Raw genomic sequence first — 16,861 nt, 5'->3', positions numbered from 1 at the left:
TAGGCCCCTGCGTAAAGCTGAAGCAGTAGAGGTGGCTCCATGGGCTCCTGCCTGATTTTCGCCCCCCAGCACTAGTCTTGACCCCAAGACCCCATCCTTTACCTTTACATTGAATTGGGAAGAAAGCAGACTTTCCCCAATGGAATTTGTGTAGACCAAGGGCCACATCTTGCTCCGATTTACACACCATGCTGGCTTCAAGGAGGCTGCACTGGGTATATATGTCAGAGCGGAATTGGACACCTAGATGCATTTGCAGAACTGGGCTGAAGGGTTTTGGAGAGACCTGGGGCCAGTAGTTTCTGGCTGGCAGCCAGATTGTGGATTTCTTGGTTTCTGTAAGCAATCCACGAGACTCTTTGGTAAGCACATGTTAGGAATGTGATGAAGCCACCAACCCAAATAGAAATAAGTAGTTTTGCTGGTCAATCCTGAACCTTGTTCCTATTTCCCTCTGATTGTCACAGGGCCTGAAAAATTCTGATTGATCCCTTTTGTGGCCCACAGTTCCAACGACAATAAAGGCATTCTCCCTATCACTGAAATCTTTATAGGACTGAAGCCAACGGACTGACTGGCTCAGGATCTAACAGGATTAGCCCCCAAGTAAAACCAGTGGGTATTGTTAAAAAAAAGTGCAGGCAGCCACAACTGTGTCAGAGCAAACAGAAACTGTGGGTGCTCAGTCACTTCTGAAAAGCAGGACAAAAATCTTCACCGTGGTTCAAAACCTCATTGACTATAGGAAGTATTGTGGGCTGGGCTTGGAATACTTTTCAAGAAGGCCATAACTTTAATATCACATGCTTGGTTACTTCATTCTTGTCAAAATGATCATTGTCTCTTAACTGCACAATTCCCAGCAAGGGTTTCCAGATAAAGAAAGAATGAACTAAGAGCAAAGACTTAATTAAATTTTATTTATTGGTTCTATTGTTAAATTACACAATCAAAGTCAGTGGATCGGTTTGTAAATCTACACAATAAGACACCAGTCTACAGTGGAAACCAGTAGAATTTATATGTTTATGACAAAACCTTATATCCTTATATTCATACATCCCCTATATACAATAAACAGTATACACAAAGAAAATGCAACTAGTCTTTGTAAACCATGCACGCCACAGCATAAAAACAAAATGCATCTTTTGCAACAGGCCTCCCAACTGGCTTGGGTTTAAGACCTGTTTACAGCAATGCCTTTCAGTTTTAAGAGTGGCTTATTTTCCCCCATAAAAACCAAAATACAATGGAGACACCATATTGGCGAATGGACTTCTCAGAAAGAATGCACAGCACATGAAGTTATTTTATTTCCCACATTGCTAAGATAATTCATTTGATTCTTTTCCAGTTTTCCCAGTCAGCACCACCACCAGAACGTCCAATGTAACAGGACCTTTAGACAACTTAGGCATGGAGCCATCGATGTGCGTTTTAAAGCCTTCTAATCTGTATGCCTCCTGCCCCACTTGTGCATTTAACATGACAGATGAAAGGATATAGTGGAAATGAGCATTGTAAGCATCATACATATTGGAACAAGGAAGGCCATGTGCGGATAGCTTCCCTCACTCGCCAATAACAAGGGGGTCAGTCAAGTTAACACAAGTCTACACAAAATATAACAAGCACGTAAATTGAAATTGCCAGTCAGTACAATGCTTGAGAGTATGGTGGGCTACATATCAAATTTCTAAACTTGCCTAATTTATAACTGGAATCTTTACAGTTGTTTTGCATAGAGATTTGTACGATCAAATCACATTTCTTGTCCTTACCCCTCACGTTATCACCTTGCTGCTCTCAAGTTAAATGATCTAAGTGCTATTGCCCTCAAAAGGCACCCTCGAAATCTGCTCCGGATGAGACTGCATGTCAGGAGTACTTTCAGAATGGTCTCTAAAGCCAGAGCCTCGGTAACACTCTTTCTTGGGTTAGGTACTCAACCTTCTTTTACTGTATAACTATGGCTATATACTCATATGTGTTGCAATCTCTTATAACTGTCTACAGTCTGTCAGCACTAAAAAGGGCTCTAAAGCATTAGAAAAGAGTCGGATGTTTACATTCCGCAGTAAAGATTTACCAAAAGCAAATCACAATTCAAGTGTAAATCTACTTCACCTCCAATTGGTCACAAATAACCAAAGCAATTATTTGAAAAATGTTGCCAGGATTAGAGATGGGGTTTTTTTGGTTTTTTTTTTTTTTTTTAGACAGACACTATACAAACATTCACAAGATAATTTCTTAGAAAGACTCTCCTGTCTTAAAATCACCCAATATTCAGCATTTGGTAAATGCAACATGTATTCCAATGTATAAGAAAAACTGTTAAAACTGGATACTATTATAAGACTATAATTTTGAGACGACTTCATGAAAGATGAAGATGTGACATAATTTTTCCAGAATATTTAAAATTATACCGCCCTGAAAAATTCTGAAAATAGCATCCTTAACATTGACTTTCAGTTCAGAAAAGTGTAGTGTTGCTTTTTTAACGTGAGATAGACCAAGCTTAACACTCTTTGCAACAGGTAGAAAAAGTTTAAAATATTAAATATTTATATAAGTAGACAAATTACTTCTGTTTTTTTTAAAAGCCAATATTATACACAAAAGGAGTCAATTTTTTCTTCTAAGCCTTTATTGTTCGTTTCATTGTCTTGTAATTTGGTAAATATCACAAGCAGTTGGGGGCGTCAGATATATATAATTAAAATTAAAAAAAATCAAAGCGGAAAGGTTTTGCAGGGATGCTTTATAGAGTTCGTGTGTTAAATGCTCATTACTAGAAAATCAATTTGCTTCTGAGGGAGGTTTAACAGTGCATCACGTCACATTTCCAACACCTCATTTCATACTGAGAACTAATTTAAGGATTTTTTTTTTAAATGTCCAAGCAACAATTTCTGGAGAGCCTACCTGGCTTGTGTTTCATAAATAATCCAACAAACCTAAAAAGGACAATTTAATTACACAGTAAGGTTAAGTTTTCCACATACAGTACAACATTTAATGCAAAGGCAACTGCAAAGGCAACATTTTAACCTCTTCTGCTTCAAATATTTAAGAAGCGTAATTTGTTTGGACTAACATTGTCGTCTATGAGTTGTATGGTTTTTGTTTATGGTATTCAACTAATCTAACTTAAAAGATTTCAGTCCCCATTATCGCCACCGTTCTACATTCCCTATGTAATCAGTAGTTGAATTATCATCACTCTGTTCTTTATTGTGGGCTTGTTTTGCCTTCAGGATCTTCCGTTGCTCTTGGCGCTTCCGTCTGGCTTCTTGGTGTTCTTTCTGTCGCATGTACTGATACCTTTGCAAAAAAAGGTCTTTTGCATAATCATACAACTCCATGTCTAAAAAATTGAGGGTCTCGATGTGTTTTTGAGTCTGCTCGTCTATTTCCACACTAGAGGCCCTTGTGCTATTATACTGTGTGAATGGCGCGATGAAGTTCATGTTAAAAGTTTTTTCAAACAGATACTGAGTCTTCCTTTGAAACTCCGTAAGGCCAAAGAAAGCCATACGTTTCAGGTTCTCTTTTGCACTGTCTAGAAGAACCTTATTTCTTTGCTCTTCTGGCATGACAGACAAGTTGTAACATCCAACCAAGCTCAGGTCAGACAGCATGCGGACCTGCCGATTATTGGCTAGATTGTACGGACAATCCATAAATTCCTTAAGGGAACAGCCTGACCAGTCGTCCCCTGTGTAACAACTGGGTAACTCTTCAGTAGTTGGAGATCTTCCATCACACACGTGTAAGGAAGCCTTCCACGTTGCTCCTCTCTGGACATGTCTCCATTCACTCAAATATCGGGACACAGGGTCACGCAGGATTGTAATATAGTAAAAGTTCCTGGGAAGGGGAGAAAAGAAAAGGCAGTGTGTTTAACCAGGTAGATCTCTGGATACATTGCTTTAGCAGTCACAATCTATGGAGGTTTGGAAAAGCTTAGTTAATAAGCTTTAGAAACTCTAGTGAAAAGTGTTTTGCAATATAATGTACCTAAATCCCTGCAGGGAACAGAACAGTTATAAGGCAGATCTTCTCTGCACCTAATCTCCCTGCTTACTGTGAGATTTGCATTTACAGGCAAAGTATACACTGAAAATATAATTTATTTTGACTTTACTAACAGTGCTTGATAGCCCGGAAATTAAATTCCTTTTCACTGTCCACTGACACATACAAAAATGTGCCTTTTCCCTGATCTGGAGGGACACTCTTTGCTATGGCTATGTCTACACTAGGGAATGTTACCAAAAAAATTGCCACTGGTGCTGTCATTGGTGGGAGCCTTAGCGTAGACAAGACTCTGGTGACTCTCGAGTTTTCCACCGCCACGTCACTCCAGGAAGGGGTGTAGCAGCAGGAGTACTTCCCTTATGCACAGAGCTACAGGAATCTTTCTAGGACATGCCTCCCAGAGTTCTCAACTGCTCCTAGTGCTGACCAGACTTAACATGGTTATAGTCATAAGTTTCAGAGGCATTGGGAAGATGACAGGACTAAGAAAGAACTGGTCTGACCCTCAGCCCAAATCATCTTCATTCAGCCCTGGAGAAAAATGTGCTTCCCCAACCTCTAAAAGGCCTCATGCTGCCTGTGCTGAACCCCTTCCTGGGAGTCTGTCATTTCCAATGGGGCTTGTGCTGCCTTCCGATGGCCCATCCTCAGGGGAGGGTGGGAGCAATGCATTCGTGGGCCTGGATTTCCCGGTGTGAGAAAACCAATTGTGAAATTTGATGCCAGGAGCCAGCTAGAGCCTAACAGCACACTGGGAAGGGACGGAAAAACAAAAGGGTGACTCCAGCATGGTCAGAAAAGAACCGAAAAGGCTTTGGGGCTCGTCTAAGCCCAATGTCCAAACCTTCTGAGATGCCATCACCGGAGACGATGGGTCAGACCCTTCACTGACCAATCCCCATTATGGAATCTCACTGATTAACAGGATCACCTGGGGTCCCCATACAGAATCTGGCACCGTGCATATTACTAGCAAAACGCAATATTCAGTGTTTGCACAAGTGAAAATGTGTTTGGAATCATTACAAACATGCAGCTTGAGGAGAACCTTAAATTAAGTTTTAGTTCTTAGTAATTTACTTCTTTCTTTAATGACGAGTGCTCTTGTTCTCATTTGCTCTGGCTGAGTGCTGGTCATTCATTCAACTCAAGTAACTATATATCCGTGACAGACTAATACACCACATATTTTCAATTCAAATAAATGTGTTCCTTGTACAACAGTGACATCTTCTGGTACTATGCAGTAGCCGTGTTGGTCCCAGGATATTAGAGAGACAAGGTGAGTGAGGTTATATCTGTTGGTGAGAGACAAGCTTTCAAACCACACAGAGTGAAAGAAGAGCTCTGTGTAGCTCGAAAGCTTAGCGCTCTCACCAACAGAAACTGGTCCAATAGATATAATGTCACCCACCTTGTCTCGCTAATCTTCTGATACTGTAAGTTACAGTCCACAAGATGCTGCCTTGGACTACGTTTCCCAACGAACCCTGAGAGCCCAGTAGTATGAATCTTTCATTAAAAGATTAGGTCCCTAAGGAGAAATAGATGAGTCACTGCACAATCCCGGCTTTATTTTTTTTTCTGTCTGATATCAGTGCACAAAAAGCAAACAAAGATAAGTAAATAACAGGAAATTAAATGATGCATTACAATATGATTTTATAGCAAAAGGATTTCCGGCTGGAGCACTGGTTTCTGTCTCGAGCAACATCATAATGAATATGCATAGAAAAAAATGGTGCATAAGAAGCACAAGCTCCTGCTTAAACATATATTTTGTTAAGTACTAAAAAGAATGGTGTAAATAGCACGAAAGAGCAGTTTTATGTGCTGCGCTGTAACAGCAGCAGCAGAAAAGTGCTACTGGCTGAATTTACAGGAGACTTTATCTACAGTGCACTTTAAAACCGAGTGGGAAGAGAGATTTTTCTAGTTCGCTCATGATGGATGTGTCATTGCCTTCATGGAAGTGCACAGAGCTGGATTTAAGCTGTGAAGCCTCAGGGACAAGCTACGCACAGTGTAAACATATGTACTGAGATGTCAGTGATAACAGCAGAGGGGGAGCGCTTTATAATAGAGACACAAAGAGGAACAGCAGGGCAGGTGGTGTAGTGACCCCCGTCTCCAGAGCCCTGCTAGCACTTTTCATACAGTAACATGGCGTGCATTGCACAGCACACTGAGGGGCTGCGTAAAGACTCCTGTAGCAAGCTCGGATTCAATCTGTGTTGCAGCCATTGTAAATAATCTTCTTTTACTTAATGGATGGCATCCTTCCCGTCAAACATTTATTCTGTTTTATGCCTTTTGCTTTTTATTTGCGTAAACCAGGGGGACAAATGAGCAAAGGCAACACAATCATACAGCCTATATGTACTGAACAATTCCCAGGGTTTCTGGTCCTCAGAACTTCACCCAGGGGCACGTCCACAACAGTTCCCCAGTAGCAGGAATGCTTGTTGGAAAGGGCATCGCCAATGGGCCTCGGTGTGAAACCGGTAAAAGGTAACACTGCCTAGTGGTCTTCAGACTAAGCCTTTTCTAAAGCCAAATCAGTGAGTAATTAGGGAGCTGTGGTTCGTGCAATCTCTGGCATGGGTTGGAGCACCAGTCATGGGGGTAAGGAATACCAGGTGTTACTCTGCAGTCATCCTCTCTGGCTGAGTGAGAGGGGGGAGTGATGGCTCCAGAGGGAGTCATCTAGCCTGAAGGACCATCTAGGCATAGCACAGCAGGCAATGGGTATGGGCAACGGTCAACGGTGGGTTCTAGTATTACAGCAGAGACCTCCAACTTTATAAAAATACGATGACTGTCTATACACGCACATACACCTAGACACACATTACTATAAAATATGACATGTTTACTGAAAAGTGTTTGTTTATATACAAATAAAAGAGTTAAAAATGGAAAAGCTGCGGGAATGGACAATATAACGGCTACGCTGCTAAAAGCCAGCAAGTATTAGAAAAAAAATACAAGAAGGTACCAGCTGACTTGCCAAAGACAATATTGTACCAATCTTGAAGACAGGAGATCCTGCCGATCTGAATAGTTAGAGGTATAAGCTTATCGGCAGTACCAGGAAAAATCATGTCAACCAATAAACTGTCAACAAATTAAGGCCAGTTTAGAGGCAGTAGTAGGCAGCTTCAGAGAAGGGCAAAGTTGCATTGATGAGATATTCACACTCTGACAGCTGAGGGGAAAAAAAGTCAGAATGGGGATTAAAGATGTTGGCTGTTTTCACTGGCTTCACAAAGACAGTTGATTTGGTTTGGCAGGATTCTTTATGGAAAGTAGCAGAAGCACATGGAGTTCCAGACAAGATAACTGCAGTGACTCCTGCAGTACTATAAGAATTGGTGGAAAATGTAGCAACTGGTTCAAGTCAAAGTTCAGGGGCATGCAATCACCACCGCTTTTCATCACATTCTTAATCTGGACATTAAGAATGTTCGACTAGTTGGAGGCCATGACATTGCATCATCTAGAGTTAAGCTCCTCAGTTGATGCAGATGACATCCTACATCTGGCAGTCACGTTGGAATTAATGATGATACTCTTCGCTACCTTGGAAAATTGGTGTAGTCAACTTGGACTTACAATAAATGCCAAGATGATGAAGTGGTTGCGTCTTGGAAAAGGGATAACAGATGAAGTGTTGAAATGTAGCAATGGTGACTCCATAGAACAAATAGAATCTTATGTGCATCTAGGAAGCTTGATCAGTGCCAACAGTTCCATCAAGGACAAGTATAAAAGGAGATGTGCTTTAGTTACAAGTGCTCCACAGAAATTGATGAAATTATGACCTGATGAAAACATTACGTTTAGTATCAAAGTGAAAATATATCACAACAATCTATTAACAGTATTACTCTATGATCTGGAAGCAGCTGCAGTAAATGACTGCATCAGAAGACTGGAGGCAGTAGAGAAGACAGTTCTTCAAAAGATGGTAGGCGTAAAGTGGAACAATTTTAAGACAAATGAAAAAGTTAGGAGCACAGGATGTGAAATCAGGGCATGGGATTGGCTACAATTGAAAAGATTTTGATGGTGAAGACACTGCAGAAGACAAACAGATGATAGGATGCCAAAGAAAATAATGCAAGCGCAACCAAGGTCAGTCCAAACTAGATGTCAACAATCGACTAGGTGGTAGGACATGACCAACCTGGGCTTAATGGCGGAACAAGCATAGACACGAATGAATGGCAATGATGTATTGCTTCCTGTGTCTGCAAAGGTGTTCTGGGATCTGAGAGAGAAAATATATAAATATTGTGAAGTATCTTGCAGTAAAAATGGAATGTCATACTTTATAGTAGAGAGACAGTGTAGATGAGGTAATAAGTTTTATTGGACCGACTTCTGTTGGTGAAAGAGACAAGCATTTGAGCTACTGAGGGCTCTTCTTCTGAACAGGGTTCAGCACAAAGAAGGGCTCTGTGTAGCTCAAAAGCTTGTCTCTTTCACCCACAGAAGTTGGTCCAATAAAAGGTATTACCTCACCTACCTTTTCTCCCCAATATCCTGGGACCGACAGACTAACACACCACTGCAAGCACCAGATTTTATAGTAAAAATGTATGGGCATTTCAGCTTTTTTACATACTGAATCCATATTCTAAATTCAAGTAATATATAGTGTTAAGAAAATGCTATGGATTGCAAATTAAAATACACCGCACTAAACAATGTTTTTCACTTTCAGCAGTTTATGCCCATAACCACCCCCGGCCACAGAAGTGTCTGCACTTTCTTTCAATAGTGTTTGGTACATGGTGGTCAGTAAAGACACCAGAGGGACATTTCCAGAGTGATCTGTTTAAGGAAATGAAGGAGTTATTTAAGTAAACAAGCTTTAATATCATGGAATTCTGTTCCTTAAGAGCTGAATGAACAGGAGCAATCACTCCATAACTCTCCAATTCCATCAGATTTTTTTCCATCACCACAACAGTACTATAATGTTGTCATCTTTCTTACTGTCATCCTTGCCGCTATCAGCATGTGGGATATTAATTTGCTCCCTAGATTCTAACGGTACCACTTGCTAAACAGCAGCTAAACCCTTATTTCATATTGTTTCCTTCAGAAGAAAAACCACTAGGTGTCATTGTTTTACAGACAATTGTCTGTGGCTGGATCGAAGAAAAAAAGAGTAATGCAGAGTAAGCACATTAGAAGCCCAGAGAAAAAGCACGAGCCATGATATTCTCTTCTCATTTAAAATATACATTTAAAAAGAGGGATAAAAATAAAATAAAAATTTACAGAAACAAAAAATAAATCAACAAGTAAAGCAAAAGACCATAGGGAGAGCAAAGCAGCATCTGATTTCTGAAGCGGAGCGGGAGGAAGATTTTGGCATTATGCAGTGAGTACCACTATTCTTTGGCAGGCTTTCCACCTGTTTAAAGTAAAGTAAGTTCCAGAAGCCTCAGTCACGACGTCATCCCTCTGAAATAGTTAATACTTCCAGAACTTAGCCAAAGTCCTTGCAACAGCACAGAGGAAAATAGTTTTGCTAATTTTTGATGTCACTGAATATAATCAAACACATTCATGAGTTACAGCAAGAATGAAGTTAGTCTTCAAATCACACACCCAAAGTGCAGCCAACCAATCATATTGCCCTTTTCAATGATGGGAGGGGACTTTTCTCTAGAAGCTGCCCGTGACACTGTGTACCTCACACATTAGCACCCTGGAGCCCCCACATTCACCACTGTGCTAGGATTACGATGTTTTGTACAACGTATGCCTTGTGAGGTATCATCCTGTCAGTCTTGATCTGCTGAACAATAACAACCTGTTGGATTGTACGTACTATCATTGTATGTGAAGTTATGAATGCGGGTTACTGAAATATGCTGTGAGGTTGAGCCATTAAAGGGAATCCAATGGCCATCCCAGAGACTTCTCAGAGAAAGCACATATGCAATGCAGGCTGCCTGACCAATGGGGGCTGTTTAACTCCCACGTCACAGCAGGGATCTTTCTAGCTAGCTGGAAGAAAATATAAAAGAAGGGAAGTGACATCATCACTTGGCTCCCCACCCCCCAAAACCTGGAGGAACATCTGGAGGACAAAGACTTTGAACTGGGGAAGGGTAGTCCCAGCCTGTGTAGTGAGGACCTGTTACCTGGCATGTACCATCTGTCAGGGTGACAGACTGTTTGATTCAAATCCTGATTAGTTTGTAGAACTTAGGAAATAAAAATAAATTTGCAGCCTAAGTAACCAACTTTGATCTCTACGACTGCCGCTTATAATCACTTAAAATCTGTCTTTCTGTAGTTAATAAACCTGTTTTATATTTTACCTAAAACAGTGTGTTTTGGCCGAAGTATGCGCAGATGTGCGCCACCAGTAGAAACAAAACATCTAGCTATTATATTTTTAAGAAGTTACCGTAGGGATATTTGTTCCAGCCAGGACAGGTTAGGCATTTTAGAACTCACTACTTAAAGAATTAAATTTAAGTGTAAGAGAAATAAAAATTATGAAATGCAGAGACCAGTCAAAAAACTAAAATAACATACTTTGAAAGAATAAAATTACAGAGAATAGGTGCACATTGCTGGAAGTAGCAAGGAGTAACAACAACAACACGGCAGCAATTTGACGGCAGGTCCTTCGCTCCGAGAGGGACTGAGGGACCCGTCACCGAAGACCCGGACGTGCCGCCCCTTCGTATTGGCCGCCCCAAGCACCTGCTTCTTTAGCTGGTGCCTGGAGCAGGCCCTGGGTACATGGACAGACGGGGCGGGGGGAGGGGGAAGAGACAGACAGACAGTGTGTGCTGGCTGCTGGGGAAGTCTCAGCGATCGTGCGCTGTCTCTTTAAGGCACTCACCAGGAAGGCTGGTTCAAACCTCCGACCCAGCAGCTCTCTCCTGTTCCAAGTCCTGAGCCAGGCTGTCCCCTCTCCCCTGCTCTGTGGAGATGGGGTACGGGGCGGGGGAAGGAGGACACCCTGACATTAGCACCCCCTCGATACAGGGCCGGTTCCAAGTTTTTTGCCGCCTAAAGCAAAAATTTTTTCCCACCCCCTGGCCCCGCCCCAACTCCGCCCCTTTCCCGCCCCATTCCAACCTCTTCCCCAAATCCCCGGCCCCGCCTCCTCCCCTGGGCGTGCCGCATTTCCCCTCCTACCCCTCGGGAGGGAGTGGGGAGAAGCAGAGCGGCGGCGCGCTCGGGGGAGTAGGCGGCAGTGGAGCGGAGATGAGGTGAGCTGGCGGGGGAGAGTGGTTCTTTTGCGGGGCCCCTCCCCCCGCAGGGTTACTTCCTGCAGCCCTCCCCGCACCCTCCACCGCCGCAGCTCACCTCCGCTCAGGGCCGGCTGCCGGCTTTTTGCGCCCCAAACAAAACAAAACAAAACAAAAAAGGAGCCGGAGCGCCGCCCCTTGGAAAGTGCCACCCCAAGCACATGCTTGGAGCGCTGGTGCCTTGTGCCAGCCCTGCCTCTATAGGTTTGGCCCAAACCATTTTTGATAAACAAAAAAACTGAGAACATTTACAATTTAAAATGTTACTAATTTTCTTTTGTTTAGTTTTTCTGTAAAATTAAATCAACAGCAAAAAAAAAACCTGAAAAATCTAACAGTATCTTTCTATCACATGAAAATGCCTCGTTTGAGGAACAGATGTATTTAATGTTAGTTAATATCATTATTGTAAGTCAAAAAGGCTAAATAAAACAACAGTAAACATTACATTCATTTTGGGGAAATATGTCCAAACATAAGGATTGAAATATGGAACCCTGAGGTGTTTAGAATTTTACTGAACATCTGTAGAGTCAGGAAACGTGAGGTTATCTGTCTGCAGATGGGAACTCCAAATGTTTGCTCAGAGGGAATGGTATTTTTGGCTTAAGCTGCATTATGCACGTCTCTATCCAGTTTCTTGCTTATCTCTATCTCTAAGTTTTGATCTTACACATGGTCCTGCACGCACACTCTTCCCGAAGGCTGGATTTTCCAGTTGCATCATCCATTGAAGACATGGGCATGGAAGGTCACTTTGTTAAACAGCACCTGGACCCAATCTTAAGTATTTTGCAGATTATTTCGAAACCCTAGTTTGCATGCGAAAACTTTACTGCAAAAAGAAATTATATCTGGGTTAGCCACAAACTCCTTTTGTTGAAGTTAAACCTTTTTACTCCATCCCTCTACCAGAGATGGATTTGATCTTGGTGTCTGAGAATGATTTGCTATAACTAGTAAGACGTGTCAGTACTTTGTAATTATTTTTAGTACTGTACTCAACAGCTTGTTCCTTTTGCTAATCTCGACAAGAGCACCGAGCTTCCTGCCCAAACTCTGAGCTGCAATGATGTACGTGCAGGCAAAGCACAGATCCTTACTCACTATGACGCCTCCCTTCAACTCAAGAAAGAAAGCTACGCTTATCGTAACAACAGGTGTTCAGAAGCTTTAGCTTGGATGAATATGAAACAAAGAACAAAAGAAGCTCACAGGCAGCCTAGGAACAAGGCTGACCCTGAAGCTATCGAGTACCAAGAGATGGGTTTGAAATTCATTTGCTCTTGATAACTCCCTGTGTGCAATTCCACCCTGGAGTAAAGTGGGGGGGCTGAATGGTTTAACAGTGTAGAGAGCCAATTCAGCATCAACTGCTCTGCTTATCACATTATTTCAAGGTTAAGCCAGTTCATTTTCTTGAGTCAGTGAATTATTCACACACTACATCTTATCACAGATGGACCCACCACAGATTTGGAGGCTGAGTTCAGATCAACATGCATTAGTTTGGATGCTTATTCAGACTGCTGGAGTCTGCAGCACTGGGATGGAAATCACATGATAGACAAACTCTTGTGCAATGTTAGTGCTTCGGGACAGGCGCTGTCTTATTTCACATTTGTGCAGTGCACATAAAGCAGCCCTGATACTCGCTACCTTAACATGCTACCGCAATACAAAGAAATAAACACAGTCATAAATAGCTCTGCACTGGCTCAAAAGGTGGCACAAAACCTCTCTTGGTATTTGGATGCTTCCACTGATGGATAGAGCCAGGAAGTCCAGCTAGCTTGTTAAGATGAACAGTAAAGTTTATTGAAAATGTTAGTTCAGCTTTAGTTTCGGGTGAAAGTTCTAAGCCAGCTCTTAATTCCTCTCAACCCACACCTTATCTCTACCGCCGTTGTGACTCACCACCACCTGGCAACGACAAGCCAAGTCTCCCTGGCCCTGCACAGGATTATCAGTGCAACTACTCAAAGATTTCTGAAGCCGGCTGATAAGATGCTGGCCACACCTCAGGAATCTGTGTGTTCAGTCTGAGAGGAGCTAATGGAAACAGTGATCACAGCAGGTACATTGATACCAGCCTTCAATAGCAGTGAGAGAGCAGCAGGCTGAAGACCCATTGCTGTCGTTAAACCAAAAAGTTTTACTGGAGTCCTGGAAAAAGATAAAGAAAAGTAAAGACCCATTGACCCATGCACTCAGCTACATGGCTGGAAACATGGCGCAACTCCACTTGTGTCAGAGCCACCCTCGCTTGAGAGCTTCTGCCCCATTATACAGCAGCTCTCATTTTGTGTTTGTTGAGAAACATCCGCTTTATTTACGTCACTGTTGGGACTGGCCCGCTGCAGAGATACTTTGGATTTACACCAGTATGGCTGAGAAAAGAAACATGGCTCTGTATCTCTCCTGGGCTGTGATTCACTTGGGTTTCCCAGCAGCACTTCAGGGCCTTGCAGACACCGGTAAAGCCTGGTAAACTCAACCTGCCTCAAAGCGCTTCGAAAAAGAGACTGGTGTGGCAGCCTGAGCCTACCAGGCCCACAAGGCCTTACCAGGACCCACAGACCTGCCATGATTCCCCGTCTACAGTCCTATTCTAGTCCAGCCCCAGAAAACCTAAGTGCTCTCTCCTGGTTGGGAAATCCTGCTTTACAACCCCTCTCTCACTGGCTGGGGCAATCAGAGGCCTCACGAGAAGCCAAAAAGCAGATGTAATTTGCGTTTGTGTGTGGTGGGGGGACATCACTGCCTGAGTGGGGGTGGGGTCACAGGCTGGTAGAGGGTGGCCATGGTGAGCTTTGCAGGTGCACAGGACAGTCACTCAGACAAGGCAGGACAGGGCCATTGTATTGTGTCACGTAAAACCTTAGGCCATCCCTACTGCCTCACAGGGCAGCCGCTGTGTGTTTGTTCTCTCACCTGGCAGAAGACAATGGGACAGACCCTCAGCTAGTGTAAACTGGTCCAGCAGCACTGAAGACAATGGAGCGACACTGATTTACCCCAGCTGAGGAGCTGTCCCGTTCCCTGTAATAACTGGGGAAGGAGGTGCTCCCAGCGGGGGATTCACAGAGAGGCACCGGCTGCTGTTGGAGCATTCTGCAGCCGCTGCTGTGAAGGAGTGTTCTGGGGGCAGAAAAATCAACCTTTCCCACAGTTGCCACATGGGCTCTGGCCTCTGCTTACTGTCTGCCACAGAGATAAAGCTGGAGAAACTCAAGGGAAAAAAAAGTGATACCTAAGACACAGGACAAGGGATCCAGGCAGATTAACGGTGAGGATTTTTTTCAGGGGAAAATCACCTCATGATTTTATGCTGCATGGACCTGAAGACTTGACATCTCTCTCACGGCCTCATCAAGTCAAGTCACTGTGGCAAATGTAGGCTAAGCGGTACGAGGAAGCTGACTGCTACACGGATGCCATATCCATGCTGTGGATAAACAGATAACTGCCATCGCCAGGGCTGTCGATCCCACCTGGGAGTTAAATGACAAAGACTTTTGAAACTCAAGTTGGAGGCAAAACCCAGGATGTCGGTACGCAGACACTGACACTGTTAACAAAAAGGAGACGCGGTGCGCAGTCCTCCCTCGACGCTAGCAAAGCATTCGCCATCTGTGTTTCTGCACTATCACACTCTGAGCCCCAGGCATATATTACTAATAATATTTTAATGAGTTGGATGGGACTCACCCATGCACCTCCTCCTGCCTTAAAGCATCACAGCTCCTTTCTCTGCTCTGCAGACCCTGCCTGGCGCCAATGCAGAGGAAGGAGAGGATTCATGCCTGCATGTGAGGACAGTGAAGGAGAGAGAAGAATGACAGCGCAAAGGCAGTGCTGGCTGTCAGTGCAATGGCCGACCTTTGGCTGTAAAAAGACTGCTGCTTGAATACTGATTATCTCACAGGAAAACTGGAAAAGCCCCATTATCTCCCGGGCACAATCTTATAAAAAACAAAGAAAAACTCAAAAGGACACATTTCTCTATGAGATTTGTTGAGATTAAACCAATCTGCTGCATTCTGAAGGAAGAGTCTGGGGTCACAGATTCCATCTACATCCCCCTGCTCCACCTCGGTCCAGAGAGATGGAATCAAGGTGGGGGTGGGGGAGGAGGCCAGGGCTGACTCAGAATCTCCTTAATTTACAGTTTGAAAAAAAATTTATTTTTGCTAAACTTTTAACATAAATACACAAACAGAAATGGAAGGAGAGTGCAAATCTGAAAGTGTGTGTGTGCGCATGCACGGAATAAACCCCTACGTGATTATGTTCCTAGCTAAAGCTAATGAGCGCAGTCTCTTGAAAAGCAGATGGACTCAAAACACTACACAGAAAATGACAAGTTACTACTCACTATAATCTCTAGGGCCCTGATCCAGGAGCCCATCCCTCTTCAACAAAGCATGGTCTATCCCCTGTTCACTGCTGTGGGACGGCACCATGGGCTGAAAGTGCTTGGCTGAGTAGGGACTGAGCAGCTGGTTACTTTGCTTAAGGGAATCAATCTGGATTCCACAGACGTAAGACACTCCTCATCTGTGCCACAGTTGCCTGATTTTGTGACACGAGTGAGTATTAACATCTGGATGCTGGTGAGGAAAGGGTTATGGCATAGTGCTCGGGCAAGGTTTAGTGCTCTTGACATGCCAACAGCTTCTCTTCCATTGGAAGGAAGAGCTCTTCGGAGAGACTCCACCACGTGGCTTTGCTGTGTATGCTAATGAAGTCCACAAGGTTACACCACAGCTGAATTTGACTCTGTGCATTTAAGCCCCATCAGGTCAAAAGTCCTGTTGGTGCCAGCACAGAAGAGTATTGATCCCTGACAAAGGAGAGAGGGCTGCCGAGCTGCTTAATAGCTCTTTGAGGTAAAGAAAGACTAGAGGTCATCCGGTGTCAGCTGCCATCCGATAAAGGATGCAAGGCCTTTCAGCCTGGAAACCTGAGCCTCGCTTGATGGAGCTATGAGCTAAGAAGTTCGGAGACCGAAGCTGAGAGCTAAGCAGCCACTATCTGTTACAGCCATCCAAGTGGGTATCAGTGAGTGGGGAGCCAGACACCCCTCCCCGTGGGTTACTGGAAAAGAAGTTAAAGCACCTAAAATAGCAAATTACAGTATGGTGGGCCACAGGCATGTTCTCCAGCCTTTCTCTTTTCATTGGACTGAAGTGGGGTTTTGGTACCAACTAACACAGCCGTCTTCTCTCTTTTGTGGATGTTGCTACAGCTTTTTCCAGACCCAGCCCTTTGGTGGGTGTAGTCACTGCCCTGCTTGTTACACTGTGAATGCAGCGGGTCAGGAAGACAAGGGAGATAAAGAAACAGCAGAGAAAATAAAAACTGTGCCCCCCCCCCTACACACACACGCGGTTAATTCCACCCATCCTCAAGTACATGGGAAGAGTGAGCGGGAAATCACAGACTATAAGAAACAGAATAGCGCATGTTAGGCAGAAGGTGCAGTCCGGGGACTATTCTCTGGCAGGGACCCCCATCAG

At 43.6% G+C, this 16,861-nt stretch overlaps 1 protein-coding gene across 2 annotated transcripts in view; it reads right to left on the bottom strand.

Moving 5' to 3' along the window:
* Positions 1–901: 901 nt before the first annotated feature.
* HS6ST2 (heparan sulfate 6-O-sulfotransferase 2) overlaps positions 902–16,861 on the bottom strand; it is a 227,414-nt gene continuing 211,454 nt past the window's right edge. For both annotated transcript variants that reach the window (XM_039489121.1, XM_039489122.1), the window contains one exon: positions 902–3,879. In XM_039489121.1, coding sequence (XP_039345055.1) covers positions 3,180–3,879 — 700 coding nt within the window. In that variant the 3' untranslated portion in view covers positions 902–3,179. The remainder of the gene's footprint in view (positions 3,880–16,861) is intronic.

This window comes from Mauremys reevesii, linkage group 9 (genome assembly GCF_016161935.1).
Source record: "Mauremys reevesii isolate NIE-2019 linkage group 9, ASM1616193v1, whole genome shotgun sequence".
In the NCBI taxonomy this organism is placed as follows: domain Eukaryota; kingdom Metazoa; phylum Chordata; order Testudines; family Geoemydidae; genus Mauremys; species Mauremys reevesii.
The sequence above is the reverse complement of the archived record's forward strand: the minus strand, read 5'-3'. Positions and strand labels throughout refer to the sequence as shown.